Source organism: Camelus ferus, chromosome 26 (genome assembly GCF_009834535.1).
Source record: "Camelus ferus isolate YT-003-E chromosome 26, BCGSAC_Cfer_1.0, whole genome shotgun sequence".
Lineage (NCBI taxonomy): Eukaryota > Metazoa > Chordata > Mammalia > Artiodactyla > Camelidae > Camelus > Camelus ferus.
The window spans coordinates 4479982-4506554 of record NC_045721.1 but is presented as its reverse complement, the minus strand read 5'-3'; the positions used below and the strand labels follow the sequence as shown (position 1 = coordinate 4506554).

At 46.7% G+C, this 26573-nt stretch overlaps 2 protein-coding genes across 10 annotated transcripts in view; one reads left to right on the top strand and one right to left on the bottom strand.

Annotated features, from left to right (window-relative positions):
* Window positions 1-793: 793 nt before the first annotated feature.
* On the top strand, window positions 794-17560 carry LETM2 (leucine zipper and EF-hand containing transmembrane protein 2). Of its 2 annotated transcripts, none has more exons than XM_032468596.1 (11): window positions 794-1340; window positions 2396-2476; window positions 3700-4153; window positions 5405-5548; window positions 9385-9522; window positions 9930-10130; window positions 11294-11413; window positions 13670-13783; window positions 15360-15452; window positions 15779-15880; window positions 16594-17560. In XM_032468596.1, exons 2-11 carry the CDS (start codon window positions 2430-2432, stop codon window positions 16615-16617), a joined length of 1437 nt encoding a protein of 478 aa, XP_032324487.1. In that variant the 5' UTR covers window positions 794-1340; window positions 2396-2429; the 3' UTR covers window positions 16618-17560. The 2 variants fall into 2 exon arrangements, with proteins under 2 accessions (XP_032324487.1, XP_032324488.1); XM_032468597.1 differs by having other exon boundaries at window positions 809-868.
* Window positions 17561-19621: 2061 nt separating this feature from the next.
* The window catches only part of FGFR1 (fibroblast growth factor receptor 1), a 46354-nt gene continuing 39402 nt past the window's right edge, over window positions 19622-26573 (bottom strand). For 7 of the 8 annotated variants that reach the window (XM_032468586.1, XM_032468582.1, XM_032468583.1 and 4 more), the window contains 9 exons: window positions 25487-25632; window positions 25144-25265; window positions 24238-24348; window positions 23531-23721; window positions 22807-22929; window positions 22557-22627; window positions 22131-22268; window positions 21859-21964; window positions 21571-21747 (listed from right to left, as the gene is read on the bottom strand). In XM_032468586.1, coding sequence (XP_032324477.1) covers window positions 21571-21747; window positions 21859-21964; window positions 22131-22268; window positions 22557-22627; window positions 22807-22929; window positions 23531-23721; window positions 24238-24348; window positions 25144-25265; window positions 25487-25632 — 1185 coding nt within the window. Of the gene's footprint in view, window positions 21748-21858; window positions 21965-22130; window positions 22269-22556; window positions 22628-22806; window positions 22930-23530; window positions 23722-24237; window positions 24349-25143; window positions 25266-25486; window positions 25633-26573 lie in introns of all 8 variants that reach the window. The other variant, XM_032468580.1, reaches the window with a different exon arrangement.

Here is a 26573-nt window from a genome sequence, read left to right as displayed (position 1 = left end):
ACTGGTAAGCGAGAACATTTCTAGATCTTTCACGGTTCCACGATGGCTCAGTTCCCCATCCTAGGAACTGAAGTGCCTCCATACCTGCACTGCCAGTGACACTGCACAGCTAATACAAAAGACATTTTAAATGTTATTTGAGATTTCTACACGAACTACTGATCATAAACAGTATCTGTTAAGAGAACATTTTTAAGGCAATGTTCTTGAGTGGAATTCAAATTTTCGTATGAAGATTTCACAGCATTCCAGTTTGGGCCCCGGAGATAGGAGGGGAATGTTTTTCTTACCATTCCCGCCCTTTCTGCCACTCCGTCCCCACAGCTTTCCCCGCCACCTCCCCGCAGCTGTGTAGTTGGGAGGGGAGGGGGATATATCAAAGTGATGTAATTCCTGACTCCGAGATGGTTACCATGGCAACTATCAGGCACATTACACTGTAGGTAGAGTAAGAGCTTCTTTAATCCAGCCTTCAAGGAAGGTTTTTTTCTGGAGGTGGGGGGCAGAGGGGGTGAGTCCACAGCCTATAGAAAGTGAATAGGCAGAAAAACGTCAGTGTTGAGCCTCCCCCACCTCCCACCCAGTGTAGACACTCCTTAAGCTAAACCCAGTAGGGAGGTCATTTTACGGATGGGAACCAGACCTCGCCGTCCCTGGACTGCCACCGCGAAGGGCACCCTGGCTCCCCAGAATCTGAGAGCTCATTGGTAGGTGGTGTCGTCACTCAGAGTGACGTAATGGGTGAGGAAAGAGGTGGAGCCATAGAGACTTGGCTTGGGGCCCTTCTAGCTGGGGAGCTGGGGGAGGAGGGGAATAGGGAAGGGACTGGAGGACTGAGGCAGCCGTTCCGGGGAGCCGGCCGGAGGAGGTAGGGGTGGGCGGGCCAAGTCCTCCGGCTGTTACTTGGTCGACCGCGCCTGCCTGTTTTCCTCCGGAGCCTGCTCCCTCCGCATCCTGCTCCTCCCATCAGCACCCAGATTTCCCGACAGCTTCCAGTCCCCACCCCGCACTCTCCTCAGCCCTTGACCTCGGGCCTGCGCCTGCCCCCCAACTTTGAAGCTCAGCCTCCATCGCCCCTCCTTCCGTGCTTCGCTTCCTCGTTTCTCTTCTGTACCCTGCGCCCCGCTCCTCCTCGCCTTCCTTCCATAAACCTGGATCGCCAAGACTCGAGGTCCCTGAGCCTGCATCACCCCCGCTCCAAAAAACAAAGACCTCCCCCCGCCCGCCCAGACCCCACCACAACAAACACAGTCCACCAACACACAACGCGCACAAAAGCCACGGGCTGGGGAAGCCGAGGGCGCGCTTTGCCCCCGTGTCGTCGAGAACCCGAGGCCAAGGTAACCCAAGGAGCCTGGGCCCTGGGCGAGCCGGCGAGGGGGTGCGAAAACGCAGGCGGGGGTCCCCGCCCGGCCCCGCCCCGGCCCCCCGGGGAAGTGGTTGCCCACAGGCCGGGCTGCGAGTGCCCCGGGCGGGAGAGCAGATTAACCGCCCGGTAGGGTACGGTCTCCCTCCGGCAGGAGACCATCATCCGCCCTTAGTCTGGGCTCAGACGTTCCCAAGTGTTATTTGAATTCTTGTTCAAAATGTCATCTCCGTGGCCGAGGTTTCCGTCCATGCCAGACCCTGGTACTCCTTTCCCAGCTGCAGAGTTGGCCTAAGGCTCTTGCCGCCCTCGGCTGTAGGATGAAGAAAGATTTTGGTACAGCTTATTTAAAGGTTTAAAGCTCAGTTTGGGCTCTTTGGAGAATCATTAGCACAGAAACCCGGTTTACCTCCTCTTGAATTATCAGTTGGTACCATGTATATTTTCACTGCTACATAAATGAGTGAGTACTTTCCATCTTTAAAGTTGCAGCTTGGCCAAGGATGGGAAGAAAGCTCATTGAAAACAAACCCGGGATATTTACTGCCTACCTGTGGTCTTAGGCTACAAATAAGTGGCTTGATTAGCTTATTAAATACTTGGCAACCATTCAAGTAGATGTACTATTGACCAGAAATCAAGATGTGAAGATCGCATCATCATCATGAATATCATTGTATTAGAGAGCCTTTCATTCTTTTTTTTTTTTTTACCGTATAATGTATTTTTTTAAACATTTTTTATTGGTTTATAATCATTTTACAATGTTGTGTCAAATTCCAGTGTAGAGCACAATTTTTCAATAGAGATCCTTTCTATTTGTTGAAATCTCAAAGTACCATTCTCAAATCCAGGGCTAAGAAAATATCATTCATGACTTTTGGAAATGATCTTGAGGGAGATTTCACACCATGAATAGAATATGCAGATTTTCTACCTTTGTAATAGCTAAAAACACTTCAGTCCTGATATTCGTACACTTGATGTGTTTTGAAAGTACTGAATTATTTACTTACTCCTTCTACCTAGGTCCTATGTTGACTTGTTGAGACAAATATAAATAATGGCCTTCTACAGTTATAATTCAGTGTCAGCTATTGCTCGAGCAAGGTAAGTCTTAGAATTCCCCCTCCCTCCAATAATTATATGAACTTGATTCTTCCAGATAGAAAAGATTTCTATAAAAGGATAGGCTTAGTACACAATTAAAGCTTTGTTGGTTTTAACTATGTTGGTTTTTAGGCAGCTGACATCTTAATGTATTTAAACTTAACACCAGATTTTCTATACACTTTAGAACACAGGCTGAGTAAATTTGTGGAATTGTGTTACAGGTAAGATAGAAGATGGAATGGTTTGGGAGTGACACCTCTGTAACTGATGAATGTTACATGAGGCCCTTAGATGTAAAGAGGAGAAAAATGGCTGGCAAGCAAGCCAGTCCTAGGGCATACACCTGCCGCGTCAGGTCTGGGTCACTTATTTATCCCAAAGGATATCCACTGAGAACTTACCATGTGCCAGATACATTGTACATTTTCCCTTTTGGCCATTCAAAAAGTGCTTTATCCTGGCGCGCTTCAAAAACCATCTGAAAGGATGGGAATAAAGCCATCTCTTTGCCAAATAAGTCTCTTTGCCAGAAACCTTTGCCTAGATGGGTCTAATTTTTATTTTCAAACAATCTGAAGTGCCAGTTTAGCTGAAGATTGTGAGTTGTTGCAAAATTAAGATGGAGAGATCCCTGGCTGGGGTGCCCAATTCTAATTCTTATTCCTCGCATTCTTTAGGAATCTTAGGAGAAGGGCATTTCAGCTATAAGTCCCTCTCATTGGGAGGAGTCCCGGGCACCCCAAAGACAAAGCAGTATTATGTGATTGGATATTATTATTCTTAATAGCAGTATTATTAATCCCCACGAGGATCATGAAATGTTTCATTCAAACAATATTTCTGCCATCAGGATAGTAGATGAAGTCACAGGTGTTCTACCCATTTTAGGATAATAGAGAGAAAATTTTCAAATATAACCCCTGGTGGGAAAATGTTTGCTTTTTAAACGAATAGCTGCAGAATATCTAACTTGCAGGACCGTGATTATTCTCAGGACTTAACATGCATATTTCCCAGGGAGTATGCCATTCCCCCATAAAGCATACTGCTCTTCAGCTCTGCTAAAAAGTTACATTTCATTCATTAATGAACAATATCTGCTTTTAAAACTCAGGCTTAAAAACTATTGTTGTATTTTCCCAGATAAAGTATCTATTTCTTTAATTTTTAATGTTGTAAGAGTGTGTGCTCAACTCAAAGGATGTTGCTCTTTATTCCAGATTCCCTAGCCATTTTGTCCATCCCAGCAGCTCTCCTTACTCCCCATCATTTGCATTTCTCCACTTGCCAGATTCCCGTTCAAATAAAATACATGTGAAGAACTTTGGAAGCATGAAGTACGCCTGCCCTAGTCAGTCAGGCAATAAGGTACTTCACTTCCGAACTAGAATTACACAGAAGCTGCACACATCTACTCGCTGGCTACAAGAGGTCCCCGGTAAACGTCAGCTGGAGCAAACTGCAAAAAAGCCACAGGTGCCAAGCCCTCAGCCAACAAAAGACACTGGCAAGAAGATTAAGGAGGAAAAGCGATCTTACGGACAAATAATTATGGATGAACTTAAATATTATCGCAATGGATTCTATTTGCTTTGGATTGACACCAAGGTTGCTGCCCGGATGGTTTGGAGGCTGTTGCATGGACAGGTGCTGACCAGACGAGAGAGACGAAGGGTAGGCAAGAGTCATATTTGAGAAAGAAAATGTAAAGTTAAAATGAACTATTTGGGAACCAAGTTTTGAACTCAACTTAAAATTCATCTTCCAAATCCCAGAGTAGGAATAGTAAGTCATGGTGAGAACCAGAGTTTCTTATTTGTTTGCAGCTGACTTGCTGTACAACTTTGGGCAGGATTCTTTAAAATTTTTTGTACATTTGCCCATAGAATGGTTATAATTGTGTTTTCTAATCTCTCCACGGAGTTGAGAGGCTTCAATTTTGATCTGTGCATCCATAGTAGAAACTGCTGTTAATATATTTGACAAATTATTTTTTTTATTGTTTAGTTGATTTACAGTGTTATGTTAGTTTCTGGTGTACAGCATAATGATTCAGTTATATATATTCTTTTTCATTATAGGCTATTATGAGATATTGAATGTAGTTCCCTGTCAAGTGCATTAGGACCTTGTTGTTTATCTATTTCATACATAGTAGTGTGCATCTGTTAACTCCAAACTCCTAATTTATCCCTCCCCAATTTCCCTTTGGTAACCATAAGTTTGTTTTCTGTCTGAGAGTCTCTTTCTGTTTTGTCAATAAGTTCATTTGTATCATTTTTTTTAGACTCCACATACAAGTGATATCATGTGATATTTGTCTTTCTCTGTCTGACTTTACTTAATGTGATAATCTCTAGCACGTTGCTGCAAATGGTATTATGTCATTCTTTTTTACGACTTGAGTAGTATGTAGTCCATTGTGTATGTACACCACATTTTCTTTATCCAGTCATCTGTTTATGGACACTTAGGTTGCTTCCATGTCTTGGCTATTATAAATGAACACTGGGGTGCATATCTTTCAAATTAGAGTTTTCCCCAAATATATGCCCATAAGTAGGATTGCTGGATCATATGATAACTCTATTCTTAGTTTTTTAAGGAATCACCATACTGCCTGAAAAACCAATTTTAACAGATACCGTATTATTAAACTACAGACCCCTAACATAGATGAAAGCTAAGAGATGCCAATAATATGTTTTGGTTGTCACAGATTTCCTTCAAGATATCCCAGAAATATTACTTCAGAGAGGAAAATCTGGCCTTTCCATTTTATAAACAGCTGCAGAAAATCTGTCTTGGGTTTTTAACACTTTAAGAACCAAGGCAGACTTTTTTTTTTTTTTTTTTTTTTTTGGTCTGTTTTGTTTTGGGCATGTCCTAAAATAATGAATATTGCATATGCATTTAATTCTTTAGCTGTTGAGAACATGTGCTGATTTCTTCCGCCTGGTTCCATTTATGGTATTCATCATTGTCCCCTTCATGGAATTCTTATTACCAGTGTTTCTGAAACTCTTCCCAGAGATGTTGCCATCAACTTTTGAAAGGGAATCCAAAAAGGTATGTAGGATTTTTTTAGCTTTTTAAAAAATGAATAGACTTAAAAATTTTTTTAACTGAAACTTAGTTGATTTACAATGTTAGTTTCAGGTATACAGCAAAATGATTCAGTTATATATATACACACACATACATATAATTTCATATTTTCTTCCATTATATTACAAAAAACTGAACATAGTTCCCTGTGCTATACAGTAGGTCCTTGTTGTTTATCTATTTTATATATAGTAGTGAGTATCTGCTAATTGGCAGGCTCGTAAATTATTCCTCCCCCATGACTTTCCTCTTTGGTAACCATGGTTTGTTTTCTATGTCTATGAGTAAAAATTAACAGACTTTATTTTTTAGAGCAGTTTCTAGATTTACAGAAAAATTGAGCAGAAAGTACAGAGGGTCCCCAGATAACTCCCTCCCCCACCATTTCCCCTATTATTAACATCTTGCATTTGGATGGTACATTTGTTACAATTAAAGAACCAATATCTGTACATTAGTATTAATTAAATCTTATACTTTACATTAGGGTTCACTCTTTGTGTTGTACAGTTCTGTGGGTTTTGAAAAATACATAATGTCATGTATCCACTGTCGCAGTATCACACAGAATAGTTTCCCTGCCCTAAAAATCCCCAAGTGCTCCACTTCCTCCCCCAAACTGTAGTGATCAGTGATCTTTCTACTCTATAGTTCTGCCTTTTCCAAAATGTCGTGGATTTGGAATCATACAGTGTGTAGCCTTTTCAGACTGGCCCCTTTCACTTAGCAAGATGCGTTGAAGGTTCTGCCATGTCTTCTCATGACTCCATTGATGGATGTACCACAGTTGTTTATCCATTCACCTATCAGAGGACATCTTGGTTGCTTCCAATTTTTGGCAATTATCAACAAAACTGCTGTAGATATTTGAGTGCAGGGTTTTGTGTGGACATACGCTTTCAGCTCATTTGGGTGGCTACCCGGGAGAGTAGTTGCTAAATTATATGGTAAGACTGGTTAGTTTTGTAAGAAATAGCTAAACTGCCTTCCAAAGTAGTGGTACCACTTTGCATTCCCACCGGCCGTGAATGGGAGTTCCTGTAGCTCTTCATCTTCATCAGCATTTAGTGCTGTCAGCGCTTTGACTACTAGCTGTTCTGATTGGCACATAGTGGTACCTAATTGTTATTTTAATCTGCACTTTTCTGATGACAAAGGACATTGAGTATCTTTTCACATGCTTATTGGTCATCTGTGTGTCTTCTCTGGGCAGGTGTCTGTTCAAATCTTTTGCCCACTTTTTATTTGGGGTGTTTTCTTATTGCTGCCTTTAAAGAGTTCTACACATGTTTTGGATACAAGTTTTTTACCAGATATTTCTTTTGCAGATCTTTTCTGCCAGTTTTTACTGTGTCTCTTTTTATGGAGCAAATGGTTTTAATTTTAATGAAGTACAACTTATCATTTTTTTTCCCCTTGGATCGTGCTTTTGGTGTTGTATCCTGAACCCAAAATCGTCTATACTTTCTCCTACATTTTCTCCTAGGAGTTTTAGATTTTTGAGTTTAACATTTCAGTCTGTGATCTATTTTGAGTTAACTTTGGTGACAGGTATAACATTAGTGTCAAGTTTTTTTTTTTTTTTTTTTTTTTTTTTGCCCGTGGGTATCCAATTTTCCTAACATCGTTTGTTGAAAAAACTATTTTAGATTTTCAACCACTAAAAAATAAAACAAAAATCAGCTGTTACTACAATGACTAGTTGAATGGTAGGCATGATTTATCCAGCCAGCCAGACCCTTTGTGAGTGGTCCTTGAGAAGAGGGTGTCCCCCTGTGTCAGTCACTGGAAAGGTGAAGGGCTAGACCATAGAGGCAGCCGCTTCATGCTCTCTATCTGTGCCACTCTTCTGGGCAGATGGATGAAGCCACAGATGCAACACTATGAGGCCATGAGGGCAACTTTTCAATCAGACCGGGAAATGTTTCACAGAAGAGGTGACCATGGAACCAAGACTTAAAGAGAGTAGATTTTTACCACAGTGTTTGAAAGGCATGCTGGGTAGGAAGAATGAGCACTTAAGATGGCTTAACAGTGTGGAAGAATATGACATCTCAGAGACCACTGACTGGTTCTCTGTAGTTGGAGCAGGGGGTACAAGGTGACCAATGGGAGAAGATGAGACAAACGTCATGTGCTGGGTCAGGTTGGAAAGCATCCACCCCTCTAAGGAATTTAGACTTTACCTTTGACACTAGTGAATGAGGGAAGGTGAATTTAAGCAGGGAGTGAGAAAAAAGTGGCTGATCTGTATTTTAAATTAATCTAAATAATCTAATCAATTATGATTAGAGCTGCATTTTCAAAAAATAATTTGCTAGCAGGAAGGATTAAGGAGGGCAGGGCCAAGAGAGGAAAATCAGCTAGAATGTTTCTGTAGTGACACGAGAGAGATGATGAAGCCTCAGTGATAAAAGTTGCATCAGGAATTACCTGGAAGGTAGATTTGAATTAGATTTAAGATGCAGAATCAGATGGCAATATTTTACTGTCTGGCAGCAGTTTATTTTACTTACATTTAAAGTAGTGAGGTTCTAGAATTAATACCATAGGATTCCAAGGAATGCGTTAGTGTACGTGGGAAGATGGGGGACTAGAGAGATTGATTTATCTAAATAGTCTTCTTTCCTCAATGCTGTTCATTCCCCGAACATACAAATAGGCACCTCGTGGCCACAGTCCTAGAAAACACTTTCTCCTTTGCTTTGTTCCATGAAAGAGGAAGAGCGCGTGAGAGTGAGCGTGAGTGTGCTAGCTGCCTATTTCCACCAGCACAGAACACGCCCTCTCTCTCCTGGTAATTATCTGGTATATTTTACAGTAATTTGTGGAATTACTGGATTGACATTAGTCACTAAAGTTTGTCCCTCCCATTGGACTAGAAGCTCCATGAAGGCAGGAATTCTTATCTGTCTTTGCTCATTTTATCCCGAGCACCTCACACGCGGTAGAGACTCAATAAATAAATGGATGGTTGGATATAGATGAATGAAATGGATGGCTAAATGGGTTTTAATGATGGTATTGCCATTGTGTGACTTTTCTGGCTGATTCTTCTAAGAGCTCTCTAGAAAATCAATGATTGCTATGATTGGCTGGTCATTAGAATCTCTAATGGGAAAAAAAAATATATATATATACACATACATATATGTCTTCCTGTTCCTCTCCACCCACCCTGAGTCTTGACCATAGTTATTTTGAAAATGCTACAACACACACTGCATCTCTGATAACGAATGAGGATTTAGAAATACTGGTCAACACAGTGTCTTAAGAGTGTACATTTAATTCTCTTTGTGTAGTGCTTTGTTCAAATCTGTTTTAGCCTTAACTCATTGTCTTGTAATTAATTGTGCCTGTTTTCTCCTTAAACTGGAAGCTACTTTAGCTTCATTTTCTTTGTCTATGGCCCAAGCAAAATCTGGGGCCACTCAGACCAACGGTTGGCTTGGCCAGCAGCCTGCATGGTTTGTACCAGGTTAAGAGACAGTGTGTGTCTTATTCGAAATAGTGGCAAAGGCTCCCCTTGAGAGGACATTTGGGATCTATCAAATATTTATGGTCATTGTATTAGTGAGAAATAAGTGGTAAGATTAAGGAGACAAGTTGCACATCGAGGCTACTTTTTATTTGCTGTGATTCTCGAAACCCATTCAGTTAGGTCTGAAAATAATATTAATACTCAAAATAGGGTTGAACAGCAAAGCCAGAGTTATTTTTCTCTCATCTCTACTGAGTTGTAATCATGTAGGGTTGATTCACTTTGATTAACCTTTTTCTCTTCTATTATTAAGGAAGAAAAACAGAAAAAGAAAATGGCTGCAAAGTTGGAAATGGCAAAATTCCTCCAAGAAACGATCACAGAAATGGCGAGGAGGAACAGGGCCAAGCTGGGGGATGCCTCTACCCAGTTCTCATCCTACGTCAAACAGGTGTCTGTCTTCTACATAAACCCAGACAACTTCATGTCACCACGGAGCTTCCAAATTGTTCAGAAGCTCTGAATTTGCAAATATCTAAGTTACAGAGATACAATATTGCAAACATTTATGGAAGTTTGCAGAAAGACCTATCTTAAATCCATCAATGTGTTGAAGATGTTGATAACTTCTTGGAAAGAAGAGAATGAGAGTTCAAACTTTTGAACGACTTCTGATGTTTCCGTTGATCTAGTCTGACTTCAGACAGATTTTTTTTTATTCCTCTTTGATCAGAGGGCCCAGTTTCAGACATAAAATAGAATCCGTAAATGCTTTGGTGTACCTTTCAAATAGTCTACAGGGAAGATTCAGTTGAGTAGGAAGCATGTTTTAATTAGCCTCTTTGTCCCACTGCCTAGGTCCAGACGGGCCACAGGCCCAGCACGAAGGAGATAGTCCGCTTTTCCAAACTCTTTGAGGATCAGCTGACCTTGGAGCACCTCGACCGGCCTCAGCTGGTCGCCCTTTGCAAACTGCTAGAACTACAGTCCTTTGGAACCAACAATCTGCTCCGCTTTCAACTCCTGATGAGACTGAAGTCAATAAAAGCAGATGATGAAGTAAGAACTTAACTCGAGGTGTAAGGAATCAGCAAGGCGTTGGGGGCTGTCTTAGGGTGGCTTTGTGATGGAGTGCAGTGTCTCCTGGGAGGTCTGCTCATGGACTGGTTCTGGTAAAATGAGTGGTTTAAACAACCCTGACAACCTGAACCTCGATTACTCCTTTCAGGAGCTGTCTGTTTTGCTTGGACCCACATTCTTGAGGAGGCCGTTGCAAGCAGTTAGTAATTTGGATGTCTTAGCTGGGGCTAATCGAGCAGCTAGGACCTGCTGGGAAGGAGCAGAAGAAAAGCAGACCCCTGAGAATAGTAGATTCCACTGCCAAGGATAGTGCTCTGCCCCCGCCACCTCTGCTTCCCTCCTGCAGCTGGGCCAGTCGGCCTGATGAGAAGGGGTGGCAAAGAATAACTCAGGGGTGAAGGCAGAGCCTCAACACCTTCTGGAACAAGGGTACCATTTGGACCATAGTTACTAATTAGAGTCCTTAAAAAGTGGAAAGGATGTTTTTTGAATCTGAATCAGCTGCTTTAAAAGCCTTCCGCCTGAGGGAGCAGGATTCCCAGAACTGAGAAGGCATGATCCCATCCACCCCATTTGGATTTCGGCTGTTGCTCTCAGAACTTTGGAACAAACAGTACTGGTCCCAGAAGTACCATTGTTTGGGGTCATACCAGGCAGCAAGCATGTTAAGTTATTTATTGAGGGAGTTTGCAAACCAGAGAGTTAGGGCGGTTCCTGGGTTGGTGGTGGGGTTGGGGGACGAACACTCCTGAAACGTGCAACAAATGGTATACTGAAAGCTTTTCAAATGGAGTATTTTTCTAACAAGTCTCAACGCTGCTATGAAAGGGAAGAGGAGTAGCGATGTCACAGCCAGGCGAAGAGCGTGTCAAGAGTGGAAGGAATGACTCTGGTGACAGACTTGAGGAGGAGTTCTGTAAATATCTCTGATGTTAGTAACACCTGTGGGCAGGACTCCATCTCAACCGCTGCACCTCCCTAAGTCACCTTGTTTTATTTAAGCTCCTTGTCTTTGCAGCAGTCAGTGCAGGGCGCAAAGCGTGAAAGCGTCATAGTCTGCGTGTCCCCTGGTTTGCTGGGATTTAGGGATTAGGTAAAACTGGAACCCAAAGACCCAGTGCCATTCCTTACGTGTCCTTCAGATAATTGCCAAGGAAGGGGTGAGTGTTCTGAGTGTGTCAGAACTGCAAGCCGCCTGCAGGGCCCGAGGAATGAGGTCGCTGGGTCTCACTGAGGAGCAACTGAGACAACAGCTCACAGAGGCAAGTAGCAGCTTCCCCGGGGCCCCTTCGCCGGCACCCTCTCCCCTCCCCTTTGCAGACCTCGCTCTGTGGTTTCTGCTTTGCCAGCGAACCGTCTTACCTAATTTGCCTTCTGGAGCTGGGCAGTGAGAAGCTGAGGAAGCTGGATGTCTGTTAGTTTCCTATTGCTGCTGGCAAACCACCGCAGTGGCTCAAAGCAACATCCATTGACCGGCTCAGGGTCCAGCAGGTCAGAAGCGCAGGGTGTTTTTCTTTCTGGAGGCCGTCAGGGAGACTCTGCTGCCAAGCTCCTCCAGTTTGTTGGCTGAATTTAGTTCCTCGCAGCTGTGGGAGGGAGGTCCCTGTTTCCTCACTGGCTCCCAGCCCCCTGCTACTCTCAGCCCTGGAGACCCCTCCATCTGCAAAGCCAGCAAGTGAGCTTTTCGCATGACCTCCAGGTCCGGATGTAAAGGTCTCACGTGATTAGGCAAGCCCTACCTGATAATCTTCCGATTTTAAGGTCAGCTGACTTGGGACTTTGATTATATCTACAGAATCCCTACATGGCAGCACTTCGACTAGTGTTCAGTGAGGAACTGGGACGAAGTGTAGATACACCAGGGACTGGAAGTCTTGGGGCCACCTTTGAATTTTGCCCCCTCCAGGTATTGTAAGGGCTTGAGCAAAAGCTTAACACAGGAGCTGGCATCTGCGTAAACCCACCTGGGGGTCTTAACCTTGCTGGGGGCTCACCTGGGGCTGCTTTCCCAATCAGTGCCCCAAACCAGTGTAGAGTGTCGTGTTTGTAACACATTTTCCCCTCAGATAACAGACTTTCCCTCAAATAACGGATTTTAATTAAGATCGTCAATGCCTTCAAAGGAAGTAGTAACTCCTATTAAAATCCTCATTCCTAGAACCATAAAAAAGAACTCCGTGAAGTGTACACAAATCATTGAGATAGGAGCCATTGCTGTGACTTTGAAACCATGTCAGGTAGCTGTTTCTTCCCATGCTAGACCCACGCTGGTTGGAAGATGAATATATTGTAGTTACTTAGACATCATTTATTTCTTGAACATAGAGTATTAAGTGACTTCATACTGTCAACCTGCTTTCTTGAAAGGATGTATCATTTCACGGTCCCACTTCAAGGGGGTGAGAATACCAATCCAACCATGTGATACTCGGCACTATGTATTATTAACAGTAAACTTACAGAACATCTTCACTTCATAAAAAGAGAAATGAAAACCATGAGATTCCACAGTCAGCTGTTAGGTTGGGAAAGGTCAGGGTTGACGACGCAGTGTTTGGGAGGATGTGAGGAAGGGGCACTCATGCACTGCTGGTAAAACCCTCCGTGGAGGTTTGGCAGGAACTTTCACAGTTTAAAAGTGCATTTACTTTGACCTAGAAATTTCACTTCTAGGAATTTATCCTATATTCCTGCATATGTGCAAAATGATGTATCTGCAATGTATCCATTGCAGCACCACAGCAAAAGACTGAAAACTGCCAAAAGTTCATTAGTAGAATCAATCAAATAAATTATGGCATTTCTATATAGTGCAATCCCTTACAGATGTTTACAAAGAAGGCAGCTCTACATCTGGTGGTATGAATCAATTTCCAGGACATTTCAGTGAAAGAAAGCAAAGGACGAAGCAGTCTGTCTCATCCTTGGTATAGAGATAAACGTATAGATGCATATTTGTGCACCTCTGGAAGGTTGTATAAGGTGGTTGCTTCTAGGGAGGTAAATAGGGTAACTAGAAAATAGGGGTAGAAGGCAGGCTTATTTTCACTGATTACATTTTATTTATGTTTTGAATTTTGTCTCTCTTGTATGTATTACTGATCTAAATATATATATATTTATATATATATATATAAAACATATATATACATGTTTTAAAATGTGGCAAATTTGATACTTGAAAAACTACATCTCATTCTCATTTTAATGTTAATTTCTTTGGTTATGAATGAAGCTGATTTATTCTCCTTTCACACACATTACCTACTGTGTATCCAAGAGAAGATACTTACTTGGATCCACAATTGGTTTGAGAGTCTGACTGAACATTCCGTCTCCCTCGAGTGTGATCTGTGATCCCACTCCCACTGGGGTGAGGGGCTGCAGGGCCTGGTCCAGCCCGTGGTACCCAGTGGGCGCCTCGGGGGCTGTAAAGCCAGGGAGGAGCCCGTGACAGTGGGTCAGGCCCAGCACTAACGTTCTGTGATTGTCATGTTTCACCCCCTCCTGTTCTCCAGTGGCAGGACCTCCACCTGAAGGAGAATGTCCCTCCTTCTCTTTTGCTCCTGTCCCGAACCTTCTACCTGATAGACATGAAGCCAAAGCCGATTGAGATACCACTCAGTGGGGAGGTGAGTCCTGGGTCGGTGGGGAATCTGGACTGGGGCCTCGGCACAAATGTCTTATTTCTTTACAGTCGGGTTAGGTAGGCGTCTCTTTTGGCATATCTTTTGGAACTTGGCCTACCTGGCTTTAAAATCTTTTTAAAAATTCCTTAAAAAAGTGAAAATCGCTCAAATGACCTCTTGCTATTGGGCTGTTACTGTCTTTAACCCCAGCTTGATTTAGGAGTCTTCCCAATAGAAGTCCAGTTTATTCTTTCTCCTTAACTATCTAGTCTTCATTAGCAGACTTTTTTCCCCCATCACTGCTTTCTCCTTTGAGACTGAACAGTTCCCATTCTTTTATGTCTGTTTCATTTGTCCAGATTCCTCTTAATGTTTAAGCAGTGAATGGCCAATCTAGAATGTAAACACATTTTTTGGTCTTCCCTAACCCTCATTTCCTTAATCATTTTGTGTTGCCTTTAACTCAGCAGTTTTTCTTCTCCCAGTGTTTTACTGAAGGACCCAGGACTGGCCCAAGCACTAGAGCATCTTGCCCTGGGTCCATCAGAAAGGGCCTCTCACGTCCCTATTTTGTGGCTTCAAGTCTCAGGACTTGAGTGGGTGAGAGGGGAGAGACCATGAGAGAAGTTGCTGCACACATGGCTGAGTGGGGTCAGCTACGTGCTCTGGAATGAGGACAGTCATTCTGAATCTTAGCTGTGCAAGCGAGTCCTGGGGGAAGCCAGCGACAATGGTATAAAGTCCAGCGTGAAAAATGCATTGAGGAAAGGCCATCTTGCTCTCCCTTTCCACACCTCCAGAGACCACTCAGGATTTGAGCTTTGTCCAGAAAGGATTCTAGGAGACGAGGAGCAATTCTGGAGCACAGACCAGGCCCTAACGGGCGTGTGCGTTCTTACTCTCTCTGAGACAGACCGGCTATTTGTCATCCTCAGACGGCTCTCAGGAGCAAGGAAATCTTGGGAGTAGCACCATGCCTCGGAGCTAAATTTGAGTTTCGGAATTCTTCTAGAGGGGCATAAACTCTTGATCCAGATGTTGCTTTCTGGAATGGTTAAGAAAGACCGAGGAATTAAGAACAAGCTCCTAGGCATTTCATTGTTTTTGTTTTTGAAATCCATGTTTTTAAACTTCTATTCTCCATATGTACAAAATGAGAATGAGTAGTGTGCCGGGTTCTATAGAGAACTGAGATGTCAAACTGAATATACTATAATTTTTGATATATTTTCCCTCCAAAGTACATTTAGAAATTACTTCCGAAGAGCAATGATATATTTACTTTTCAAATCTAATTAACGTAATTGCTGAAGACAGGTTAGCTAGCTATTCTAAAGCACCACTCCCTGTCTTAAATATTAGAATCTAATTAGAGTACAACTTTTATTTATAGGATGCTCAAAACTCACAGGATAAATTACACTAAGTTTCTATTTCAGGGACATATACTTCATATGTTATTCATAAAGGAAGTCAGGGATTTAGTGGAAAGCAAACTTTGCTAGACAGCTTTGACTACTGCAGAAGAGCTTATGAGCTTCAGAAAGGCTTAGTTTATATAAAATATTTCTCTTTCTAGGCTACGAAGACGGAGATTCCTGTAGGATCACCCACTTCCCCTGAATCTAAAGAGAACATGGTGGGGTTAGCACCTCAACTGAAAGGAACTAAGGTTAGACAATTACTTTTCACTTGATTAATTAGGTTAAAAAGTGAAAATAACAGAAAGTTAACTTCTCTATTTTTAACCCCCTTAACGGTGCTGAATTTCCAGACAATGGTGTTCTTTCAGAAGGAATTTGTATTGTACTGTTTGATCTGTTTCTAAGAAAGTTCAACATTTGGCTATATATATTCAGCTTCCAGATTTTGCCTCTTGAGTCCTGTGCTAGGTATGAAGTAGTTGTTTCAAGTTCCTGGTAGTCATGGCAGTGACTGTAGCTCCAACACACACTGTGTTTTAAGCCAGTAACCCAACTCTCAGTTCTGATGTTTAAGGATGAAGAATTGATACAACTCCCACCAGTGACATCACCACCCACACCACCATCAAAGCCTATTTCATTACCTAAAGGATCCATCACCTCTGCTAAAGAAGCTGTAAGTTTCTAAAAAAAAGAAAACCCTTTCCCTCTAGTTATTTTTAAGGGCAGCAAGAATCCAAATTTAGAACTGTTGCAGAACAGGGCTCCAGCTCTTCCTGTTGTCCTAACAGGAAGTTGTAGGCTGAACGTTAGACATCTTATAACCACTACATTAAAAAAAAAAAAACCTCAATTATCCAAAAGCCAAAAAAAAAAATCAACAAACACAATCATGGATGCGACCTAAACATGTTAAGTCTAGAAGCTAATTACAATGTAGGCAGATTCTTAACTTTCTTTCACACCAGATGGAAATAGTTCCCATATGGTGTGTATTTCACACAGGCTTCAGATGTCAGGAAATACTAGCAGGGAAGTAATTTAAATCTTAGAAGTGCATGTAAATAAGAAATTACTTATTTACCCACTGTTCCCATTTGGGGTGAGAGCAGAAAGCACGACACAGTAAACTGTAGAGGGTCACGAGAGAGCTGATCTGGGGGGCCCTCAACTGGCTCCCAAGGACCAAAGAGAGAACCAGTAGAACACCCAGATCTTTAATCCAGGGGCCTTGTTTGCATGTCTTTATTTTTATTACCAAGGGAAATTATAAACTGACTTGATGTTGTGATCTGTCATTATTTTGGGGAAAAAGACTCCCCTCAAATTGTGTAGGTCTTGTGGTGACCAGTGCCTAAAGTCCTTATGTTTTGTGTCTTGACACCCCAGGCCAAGTCACAAAAGACAACCTAGAGCAGCAAGTCTAGTTCAAAAGGAGCCTAAGGACTAGTGGAGGATGAAGCTCCCTCTCTCCAGCTTCCTGCCCTCAGCAGTGGCCTCCAGAAAGGACCGATGTCCCAGCTAAGACTGCTGTCTCTGGTCTGAGACATAAGATCAGCTGTTTAGTCCTTGGGGCAGCCTTTCTGAGGTCTCGCAACCATTCAGATGACGTCAGCAGTGAGCCCAAGCTCAGACCACTTGGAAAACGATCATCACAAAGTCCATTTGCTCTGTAGCATCAGGTCATCCCACTGGCCCTTGGGTGAAGCCCACTCGCCATGTTCTTTTTGAACAGCTGCATGTCCTTCAAGGGAGGAAGTTTTTTGCAGAATGGAATCAGCTTGGTGACCCCAGAGAGGACTTGGAAACTTCAAAAGCCAGTGACTGTGAGAGCACCTGACCGGCCTTTTCAGTGACACATCAGCAGGGACAGTGCCCTGGAAACAAAGCAGCTTGTGAGATGGGATGGATAGAACTCCGCGGTCAGGCCTTCTTGGATATAAAGAAGAAAAAGCTTCTTGAAGAAAGTGGGGCGCCAAACAGACTGGCAGTCACAAAGACTCAGCTGCTGCTTGGCTGCTCCGAGACATCCCCTCCCGGGCCTGCAGGTTCCCAACCTGTGGGAGCCTGGGAGCTGCCACTGCTCTAGCTCACGTGGCTTCCATCAGCCTCCATCTTGCTAGGAAACGTAATTAAGGGTTTAAGACTTAACCATTTGTCTGTGCTGGGTGTGTGTTTTTCCTTGTCTGTTTGTCTCTCACAAACAAGACTCTTTGTTAGTCATCGGGCTGGTTAGAGTCAGATGTAACCCCTCCACTACCCAGTAACAAGTATTACGTTCAGGTATTTTCTGTTGGGTGTCTTCCGTGCTGTCAATACTGAAAAAAACCTAATAAATAGATCACCACGCAGCTGAGCAACAGCTCTCTTCCCTTGCGGGGTGTTTAGATGGGAAGAGGTATTTCAGCTGTGGGTGATGAAATTAGATTTCTTTACTTGCTGTGAAATTGCCATCAGTCAGACGGGAGGCCAGGGAATCGAGTCAAACGCAAACCTCCCCGTCTGTGATCATCTAAACGAGGAGTGTCGTCAGCACTTGGCAGCAAGGAAGTGCATTTTAGGGCGCTGCCTAAACCTCCCCTCCACCAGAGGACAAGCCTCACCACATCCTGCTGGGGACTCCAGTTCCTGGAGGGTGACAAGTTCTGACGGGTGGCGTTCTGTGGAGCTGGCCGTTGGCCTCGCAAGGTGATTCACAGGCAGCGTTCCTGTTTTCAAAATGATGGGTGTTTCTTTTCATTAGTTCACATTTCAAGTAAGGAAAGGATTAGCTGTTCATGGGCTGAATGATTCATAGGCGCTGCTGGGCTGTCCTCCACGTCTCTGGCTTCGCCCGTGAGCAGCGTGGGACTGGTTAGGTCCAAGGGCTCCCGGTCAACGTGCTGTCAGTTGGACTTTGCCCGTTTTTGCTTCATAAACAGGCATCTAGGATACCCGATGCACCTCTCTTCCCATTCTTCTGCGAGTGGCTCAGAGACGTCAAGGTTGCTTCTTTGGTCTCATGTAGAGCACTTAGCTGTCGGGTTCCATGATCGTCAGACCCAGCCCCGTGCTGAACCCGACTAGCAGTGTTCTGGTAAATAGATGATCAACAACCCACCCTGGCGGGGCATGGCTGCGGGGAGCCCTGATTTATAGCATCTGCAGATTCCAGGGATGTAAGTGATGCCCACATGGCTGATTTCAAGCTCCCAACGGGAGGACACTGAGCATCCCAGAGGTGGGAAGCGATGTGCACAATCAGCTCAAGACCACACTTGACCGATCCCAGCCCTCCTGGAGTAACAAGTAAACCTCTAGTTGGTGTGTGCAGCCAATGTGTCGGTTCTGAGCAACAATACAGACATGTGGGAGGCAGCACAGCATACGTGGCCCTAGATACTGCTAAGTGCTGAACACCCGGGCTCCTGCTGACCTCCCTCTCCCTGGCTCTCATCCGCGGAGGGGCTAGAGAGGCGCTCTCCCACTCTCCACCCTTCCCTGCAGATGCAGGTGCCTGTACCAGCTGCTAATAGTCTCACTGAGCACAATTTTAGGCATTTTCTACAACCCCACCTCAGTGGTGATGTCAGGCTTGGCCTGTGTTGCACACACTGAGAGGAGTTCTACTACAACAGAAAGGCGTTGGTGGCGCTGGACACATACGGACCTGCACTTGGTCTAATTCTGTATCTCAACCGTTACAAGTCACTCTGGTGATATCGAATCAATGTCCTGTGATGTTAAAACTGAGGCTAAACGTCTCCCAGTCACCACTTGTGCACACCTGGAGGTAAGATCGGACTAAGGGAACCTTAAAGCAGATTGGCATATGACCTAACCTTGACTGAGAGTCTGGCCTGCTGGCTCCTCCCAGTGGCGGCTGATAAACACAGCGACTTCATTGTCATTGAGATCGATTTCTTCATCTGAGGTTCAATCTTACTTACCTGGGGTCGATATAGTACATTAGTGGTGCCTGGGGACTGAAGACGCCCAGCCTATGGCAATTAGAAAGGGCAGGAAGGCAGTATTGATTAACTCAGCGTGATCCCAGGCCCTCGTATTTAACCCTCAGGAAACCAGACAGATTCAGTGCCCTGACAGCACGACATCTTCATTAGATGAACTGGATTCCTTTCCTCAGGAGACCCAATCTGGTCATCTAAGTAAAATGGCCATTTCATTTTCTCTCAGGTCAATTTCACTATCTTTTATTTGACAGCCAGCTCGGTCTCTTGGGAAATTTGTGGGTGATTAGAGTAGTAACAGCAAGGACATCACTGTTACGATAACAGTACCTTAGATTCCCCAGCACCTCTCCTGAAGGCACACGAAGCCCTTTTTAACAGATCCTCCATCCATTCATGCAACATGGCTTCCGGGGAGGGCCAAGGCAGAAATTACCATCACTGTTTTACAAGGAAAGACACCACTCTCAGGTCTCAAGCAAATGGTTTTAAGAGCTAAAATTCATTTCTGGCTCTGTTCACCAACTTAATGCCTTCTTTAAACATAAACATGAATCACACTATGTTGACAGTTGCATATTTACAGAGAGACATAGGAGAAGAGAGAACTTTTACAACAGTGGCCAACACGGCAGCTGCCAAGAAATAGCTAGCTCAGAAAGAAAAGTTCAAGAGCAATCCTGTTCTCCCTCTAGAAAAAAGGAAAGGATTTTTCTTTTGCACTCAGAAGGGGTTCAGCAAAGAGCAAGCTTGAGATGCAGAGGCCGCTGACTAACAGGCTGAGCGCTAAGGTTCCGAGGAGCCAGGACCCACCTCGCGAGGGCAGTGATGGGCCAGGAGGTGGCAGGGGAAGAAAATTTCCAAGCAGCCAAAACACCAACGTTAAGAGAATTTCTACCCTTTCCTGAGGGATGGGGTCTGTACAGAAAGAACTACAGGCCCAACACATGTGGTCTGATCACTCGAATACAGGCAGAATGGGACGGGGAGGAGCATGAACACAGGAAAGTCTGGGAAATGAGAAACCTGAAGCAGGGGGCCTGGAGGTAAAGCTAGTCTCAGGTGACAAGTGCGTGCTCAACAGAACCACACCCACGCCCACACAGAGGGGCAGCTCTGGGCTGGGCTGGAGTGTCTGCAGACTCTTGTCAATCCATCCTTAGCTCTCTGCTTCATCACAGTCTCTCTACCCCTGGGCTCAACTGAGCCTGGCTCAGCCCCCACCTGGCCTCACCATTTCCCCCAGGAAATGGTCAGTCGTGGGGGACTTCGGGACCTGGCCCTGGACCTCCGCTTCCTGCCCATCCTGCACCCACCTTCTGTCCCTGCCTTTCCAAGAGCATCAGAAAGGTAGGAGGCTTGTCCGGAGGCCTGGGGGCAGGACCTAAGGGGAGGAACAGGAGGAGGGGACCCAGGCAGCAAGCTGCGCCCTCCGGACAGACAGCCCCCACCCAAGCCTGTCAGCCTGGCTCCTTCCCAGCTGACGTTCCCTTCCGCGTCACACAGCCCGCAGAGCAATGAAGCAGCAGCAGTTTTTATTGAGGGACCTAAACTGAAAATAGGTTTAGAACATAATTTAAAAAAATAAAACAGCAAAAGTAGCAAAAAATATATGACCTTTTTAAAAACATTTTCCTTTTTTTTTTTTTTTTTTTTTGCTTTTTTCTTTGTTTTTCATATATAGCAACGGATGTCTCCCAGCCGCCAGGAGCATCTTACCCAATGGGTAAACCTCTGGTAACGACCCTTTTAAAAAGACATGTAAATATATACTCAGATTTATACACTTTGTGTTTTCTTCATAGCTATGTACAGAGCCCCCGGGTTGGGGCTGGGCCCCAGGGCCACAACACTGCTCCCAGCCTCTGCGTCCCCATCCTCTGGTACCAGGTATTTGGTCAGCAAAGCAAATTAGTATTGGAATTAATAAGCCACTGGCACCGTCCATCTGGGGCAGAGGTCGCCTTCAACCGAGGCCTGAGCGCCGATTCCCACCCCTCCCCACACCCCACCCCCAACTACCACTGTAGCCGGAGGACCAGGCACCCGCCACCAGAACACCGGCATCGGGGCCACGGTGGAGCAGACAAAACCAACACAGGAAAGCTCGGTGGTCTCTCGCTCGTGTGCTGCTCATCTTCCACTTCCCGACCCTCCAGGCGGCGGGCAGGGGCCTTGGTCCCACATCTGGGAGGCAACGAAGTGGCCTTCAGCGAGTACCTGCTTCCCTGCTCCTCTGTGTCACCAGCAGGCTGAGAGGAGGAGGGGGCGACAGGGGAGCTCAGGGGTGAAGGCCTCAGGTGGGCAGCTGGCTCCTGCCAGCAGGAAGGGGCAGAGGGGAGGCAGTGAGTCCAGCAGGAGTGGGGGCAGGGCCGCAGCTGAGGATGGAGTCCGGACAGGGGTGCTGGGGGGCTAGTCAGCGCCGTTTGAGTCCGCCATTGGCAAGCTGGGCCGGGTGTCGGGGCAGGCAGGGCTCCTCGGGCAAGGGCTCATGAGAGAAGACGGAATCCTCTCCGGAGGAGCAGGTGGAGCTGCGGGTGTCAGGGAAGCTGGGGGAGTATTGGTCCAGGGGCATCGACAGGTCCAGATACTCCTGCGGAAGGAGACAGAAGGACGCTGGCCCCGCGCTCTCCTCTCGGCAGCAGGATTAATTCAGAGAGGACCCGGCTGGTGGTGACTGAAGACCTGGGAAGGGCAGCCTCACCTGGTTGGAGGTCAAGGCCACGATGCGGTCCAGGTCTTCCACCAGCTGCTTGAAGGTAGGTCTTTGCGAGGGGACTGCATGCCAACAGTCCCGCATCATCATGTACCTGGGACAGGACGGGGAGGTCAAGGGAGGAAGGACGAAAGCAGGCTTATGGCAGAGGGACCGTCTGGAGAGGGTGTCTGGCTCGGCACCCCTTCCTTCCTCTCCCTGCCAAGCCCATCCCTCCCCCAGGGCCCAGCCCAGGACTCCGGGCATCTCCTCACGCTTACAGCTCATTGGTGCAGTTACTGGGCTTGTCCATACGATGACCCTCTTTCAGCAGCTTGAAAAGCTCCTCCACAGGTACACCAGGATACGGGGAGCCGCCCAGAGTGAAGATTTCCCATAGGAGCACCCCAAAAGACCACCTGTGGACAGGTGCAGGGCCTCTGGGTGTCATGGGCACAGAGCTAGGCCACCCCAGAGTCCTTGCCCCTCTCCCGCACCAGCACCTGAATCCACCCTCCCCCAACACAAGTCGTTCATCCCAGGGGACGCCAGGGGACAGTGGCCTTTCACCCTCAGGGAACAAAGTGATGGAACACATCCGATTTTTTTTTTTTCCTTTTTCTTTTTCTCTCCACGATGGGATGCAGGACTCCCTGTACTGGAAACTCTCCCCGGATATCCCCGGCAATTGCTCATTTCAGACTCACACATCACTCTGGTGGGTGTAAATCCGGTCAAACAATGCCTCGGGCGCCATCCACTTCACAGGCAGCCGGCCCTGCAAGCAGCACGGGGAGTTTGGGAGTGGCCCGGGACAGGGCGGTGAGAGGATGGAGGGGCACACGCAGGACAGACGCGGGGCGGGCACATTCTCAGCTCCGCCCGCCGCTGCCAGTTTCTCAAGGAGGAAGCCCAGCGGGGCAGAGGACAGGCACCCGGTGCGTTGTCAGCACTTACGTTGGTCGTCTTTTTATAGTAGTCGATGTGGTGGATGTCGCGAGCGAGGCCAAAGTCTGCAATCTTCATCACGTTATCCTCTGTCACCAAGACGTTCCTGGCGGCCAGGTCTCGGTGTATGCACTGCAGAGACAGGACAGGGGGAGAGATGAAAGAAAGGAGGGTGGGAGGCAGGGGAGGGTGACCCTCCGCCCCAGTGTCTGCTCTGCAGCTGCCAGGCACTTCCTGAACATTCCAGATTCCTGCTACAATGTTCCTCTCCTCCATGTCAAACCCAGTCATCCAAACGCCTCCAGCTCCAGGCCTCTTCATCACTTTAGCAGACCCTTCATATCTGCCATCCTTTCTTGCTCCTCACAGCTCTTAGCTTTGGATTTGTACCCAGAAAGCTGAATCTTTATGCTCGTGTCTGCACCAGCATCACGCCCTGTCTCCCGGGGTGCATCACGTCCATGCTGGGCTGGGCTTGAACAAAGCAGCACCTAATGAGCACCCAGACTGTGCCGAACTCTCCCACATAGGGCCTGTTTCCACCCCCATAACCATTCTACAGCTGAGGTGTCATCATTCTGACTTCCCCTTTGAGGAAATTTAAGTTGGTGGCTGTCTGAGGAAGCTAATCCAGTCTGGCCACAAGGCCACGCTGGCTCTCCTGACACTGAGATGCCCTGAGAGCAGTCCACACGCCCTCCACTCCACCCAGGGGAGCCTTCAGGTGCTGCACCTTCTTGGAGGCGAGATACTCCATGCCTCGGGCCACCTGGTAGGCGCAGGATACCAGGTCCTTGGAGGAGAGCTGCTCCTCCGGGTTGTGGCTGGGGTTGTAGCAGTATTCCAGCCCGGGCGGCCTCCGGGCCTGCAGGTACTCCCGGAGGTTGCCCTTGGAGGCGTACTCCACGATGACATAGAGAGGACCTGGGGGCACGAGGAGGCGGAGGCCATCAGGGCAGGCCGGCCGGCACACAGGCTTAGTTTCACCCCCAGCAGCACACCGCGAGCGTGTTCTCCAATCCTAAGCTCCCCTTTAGGGACCCCGGAAACTCGTTCCACTGCCCAAAGAAAGTCAGGGAAATCATTCCTCCCGGGATAGTCCAGGAAGTTCACAAGCAAAGCTTGGGGCAAGAGCCCTAACCTAGACCACAGTAACTCACCTGTTCCTGTCCACACACTGTGTGTGAATCCAGGTGCTGGTATTTTCAGACAAGCCCCAAAGGGCATCAGCCCAGACACTGAGGAACACATCCCAACTATTGCTAAACTGGGCTCTCCTCCCAACCCGCTTCCCTGAGCGTGGCTGAGAGATGCCCAGCCTGTTGCTGACACCCCAGCTTGGTTATCTTCTCCCTGAGAGACAGCGGGAGGCCCCGGTCCCTGCCCGAGCCCCTCCCGCACTAGCACGCGGGCAGGAAGCCAGCGGGGCTCCGTGCCTACCGTCCTGCGTGCAGGCCCCCAGCAGGTTGATGATGTTCTTGTGTTTCCCGATCATCTTCATCATCTCCATCTCGGAGATCAGGTCTGACAAGTCTTTCTCTGTTGCATCCGCTTTACAGACAAACCAGAGAAGGGGGTGAGACTCATTTGCTTTGGAAGGGAGAACAAGTAAGGGGGAGGACTAAGATGTATGCCCAGGGCGCCTACTTCTCTGGGGTGTGCTTCTCTCCTCCCCTTTTAACCTCCAAATTTACTTTCCTCTCTCCTCTCCTGAGAGCCAGTGTTGCGGTAAGAGGTAGTGAGCAGGGCAGAGGCTATGCAGGAAAGTCAGCTGGCAGTGGGATCTGGAAACATCTGGGGGAGGGTGTAGCTCAGGTGTAGAGCGTGCTTAGCATGCACAAGGTCCTGGGTTCAATCCCCAGTACCTCCATTAAAAAAAAATACATAAACCTAATTATCCGCTTCCCCCACCAAAAAAATTAAAAATAGATAAACAACAGGTTTCTACTGTAAATACAGAGAACTATATGCAATATTGCAATATCTTGTAGTAACCTATAATGAGAAAGAATATGAAAAGGAACATATGTATGTACATGTATCACTGAACCATGATGTGGTACACCAGAATTTGACATGGCATTGTAAACTGACTATACTTCAGTTTAAAAAAAAGTTGACTAAACACCTGACCACAACCCAGGTGGATGCCAAGGAACAAAGTGGGATCACAGTGATTCTGGGGTGCAGAACGCCCCCCACTCCTGGACGGACAACCCTACGCAGGCCACGTAGCAGGTGCAGGCACTGGAAGGGCCCCAGGCAGGGTGTTCTCCTTGGCCCGAGGCCCACACTCTGCTTGGAAAGGGAAAAGATCGTTTCTGCTAGAACAGAAATACCACTCACACTTCAGCATCTTCACAGCCACTTTGGTCACACGGTTGGGTTTGTCCTTGTCCAGCCCAATGGCCTCGGCCAACACCACCTGCCCAAAGCAGCCCTCTCCCAGGGGTTTGCCTAAAACCAGTCTTTTGGGGAAACAAGGGTGGTATAAGCTGGGGGTGTAAAGTTCAAACCCAAGAGGACACCCCATCCCCCCTCCACGCGTCCCCCCAGCCGAGAGCAGGAAGAGGAAGTCATGGTTTCTGGATGCACCTGGTACACAGTCACTTCCTGGGAGGTTCAAGCCCATGCAACTTCCACCATTAGAATGACAAGTGGGGATTCCTCACGAAGGGGAGAGGGTTACCTGTCCCGAGGGAGCTCCCAGCGAGGGTCTTCGGGAAGCTCATATTCAGAGACCCCAGCCAGCATGGGGGTTCCACTGGAGGAGAGCCGGGAGGGCCGAACCAGCAGGACTCCTGAGTTCATGGACGCGCTGGAGTCAGCCGACACCTACAGGGAAGCGTGGGGTCACCCTTCTAGCGGAGATGGGGGAAACGGCAGCAGATTCCTCCCACCCCACTCAGGGCTTTTGGCCACTGGCAGAGGGGTGTCCCTGTCATCTGAGTCCCCTCCCCAACACAGAGAGGCAGAAAGACCACCAGAGGTCGGAAGACCTATGTTCTATTTATTATTTTATTTGGGGTAGGAGGTAATTAGATTTATTTATTTATTTTTTAATGGAGGTACTGGAGATTGAACCCAGGACCTCGTGCATGCTAAGCAGGCACTTTACCACTGAGCTATACCCTCCCCCTGAACTACATTCTAAAACTGACTTATTTTCACCACCAATGAGCCTTTCTGGGCTTCAGTTTACTCACCTTTCTCATAAGCATTCCAGACTGACGTTTTGTAACTTATCACTGCAATAGCAACTCTACTCTTGTCCCAGTTCATTGTGAAAACCCTGCCTTAGATTCTGGATTGCTGATTCCCAAAGCTCTTTCCAGAATTAGCACGGCTCTGGGTGAAGGCTGCCTACTTTCACATGCCTGAACCTTCAGTTCCAATTCCTGGGACAAAGGGAGGTGGGTGCCTGGGAGATGGAATGGCCATCTTTCTCTCCCCTACTCTGTACCTTGGTACCGCTAACCGGCCCTCAGGGGGGCAGTTCAAATGTGCGTGTTCAGCATAGCTAGGACCATCTCCCAGTCCTGCGTGCCGGGTGAGCAGGGCACTGCGGGGGGGTGGGGTAAGGTGGGCACAGGGAATCCATAGGCTGGAACAGCTGACAGCCTGGCTCTGAGCACTGAGCACTGAGGTCAGGATGTTCCCCTGCCCCGGCCCAGAGGCCAGGAGCAAAGCCTGGGGTGGTCAGTTGAAGACAGTGCACAGGGACAGGGGGTTAGAGGGTCCCGGGGAAGCCCTTGGGGCACAGGGAGCTGGTGCGG

Coding starts and splice junctions, on each gene's coding strand:
- LETM2 (XM_032468596.1), top strand. CDS start 2,430: ATGGCCTTCTACAGTTATAATTCAGTGTCAGCTATTGCTCGAGCAAG. Junction 4,154..5,404: donor CCAGACGAGAGAGACGAAGG/GTAGGCAAGAGT, acceptor TTAATTCTTTAG/CTGTTGAGAACATGTGCTGA. Junction 11,414..13,669: donor TGAGACAACAGCTCACAGAG/GCAAGTAGCAGC, acceptor CCTGTTCTCCAG/TGGCAGGACCTCCACCTGAA.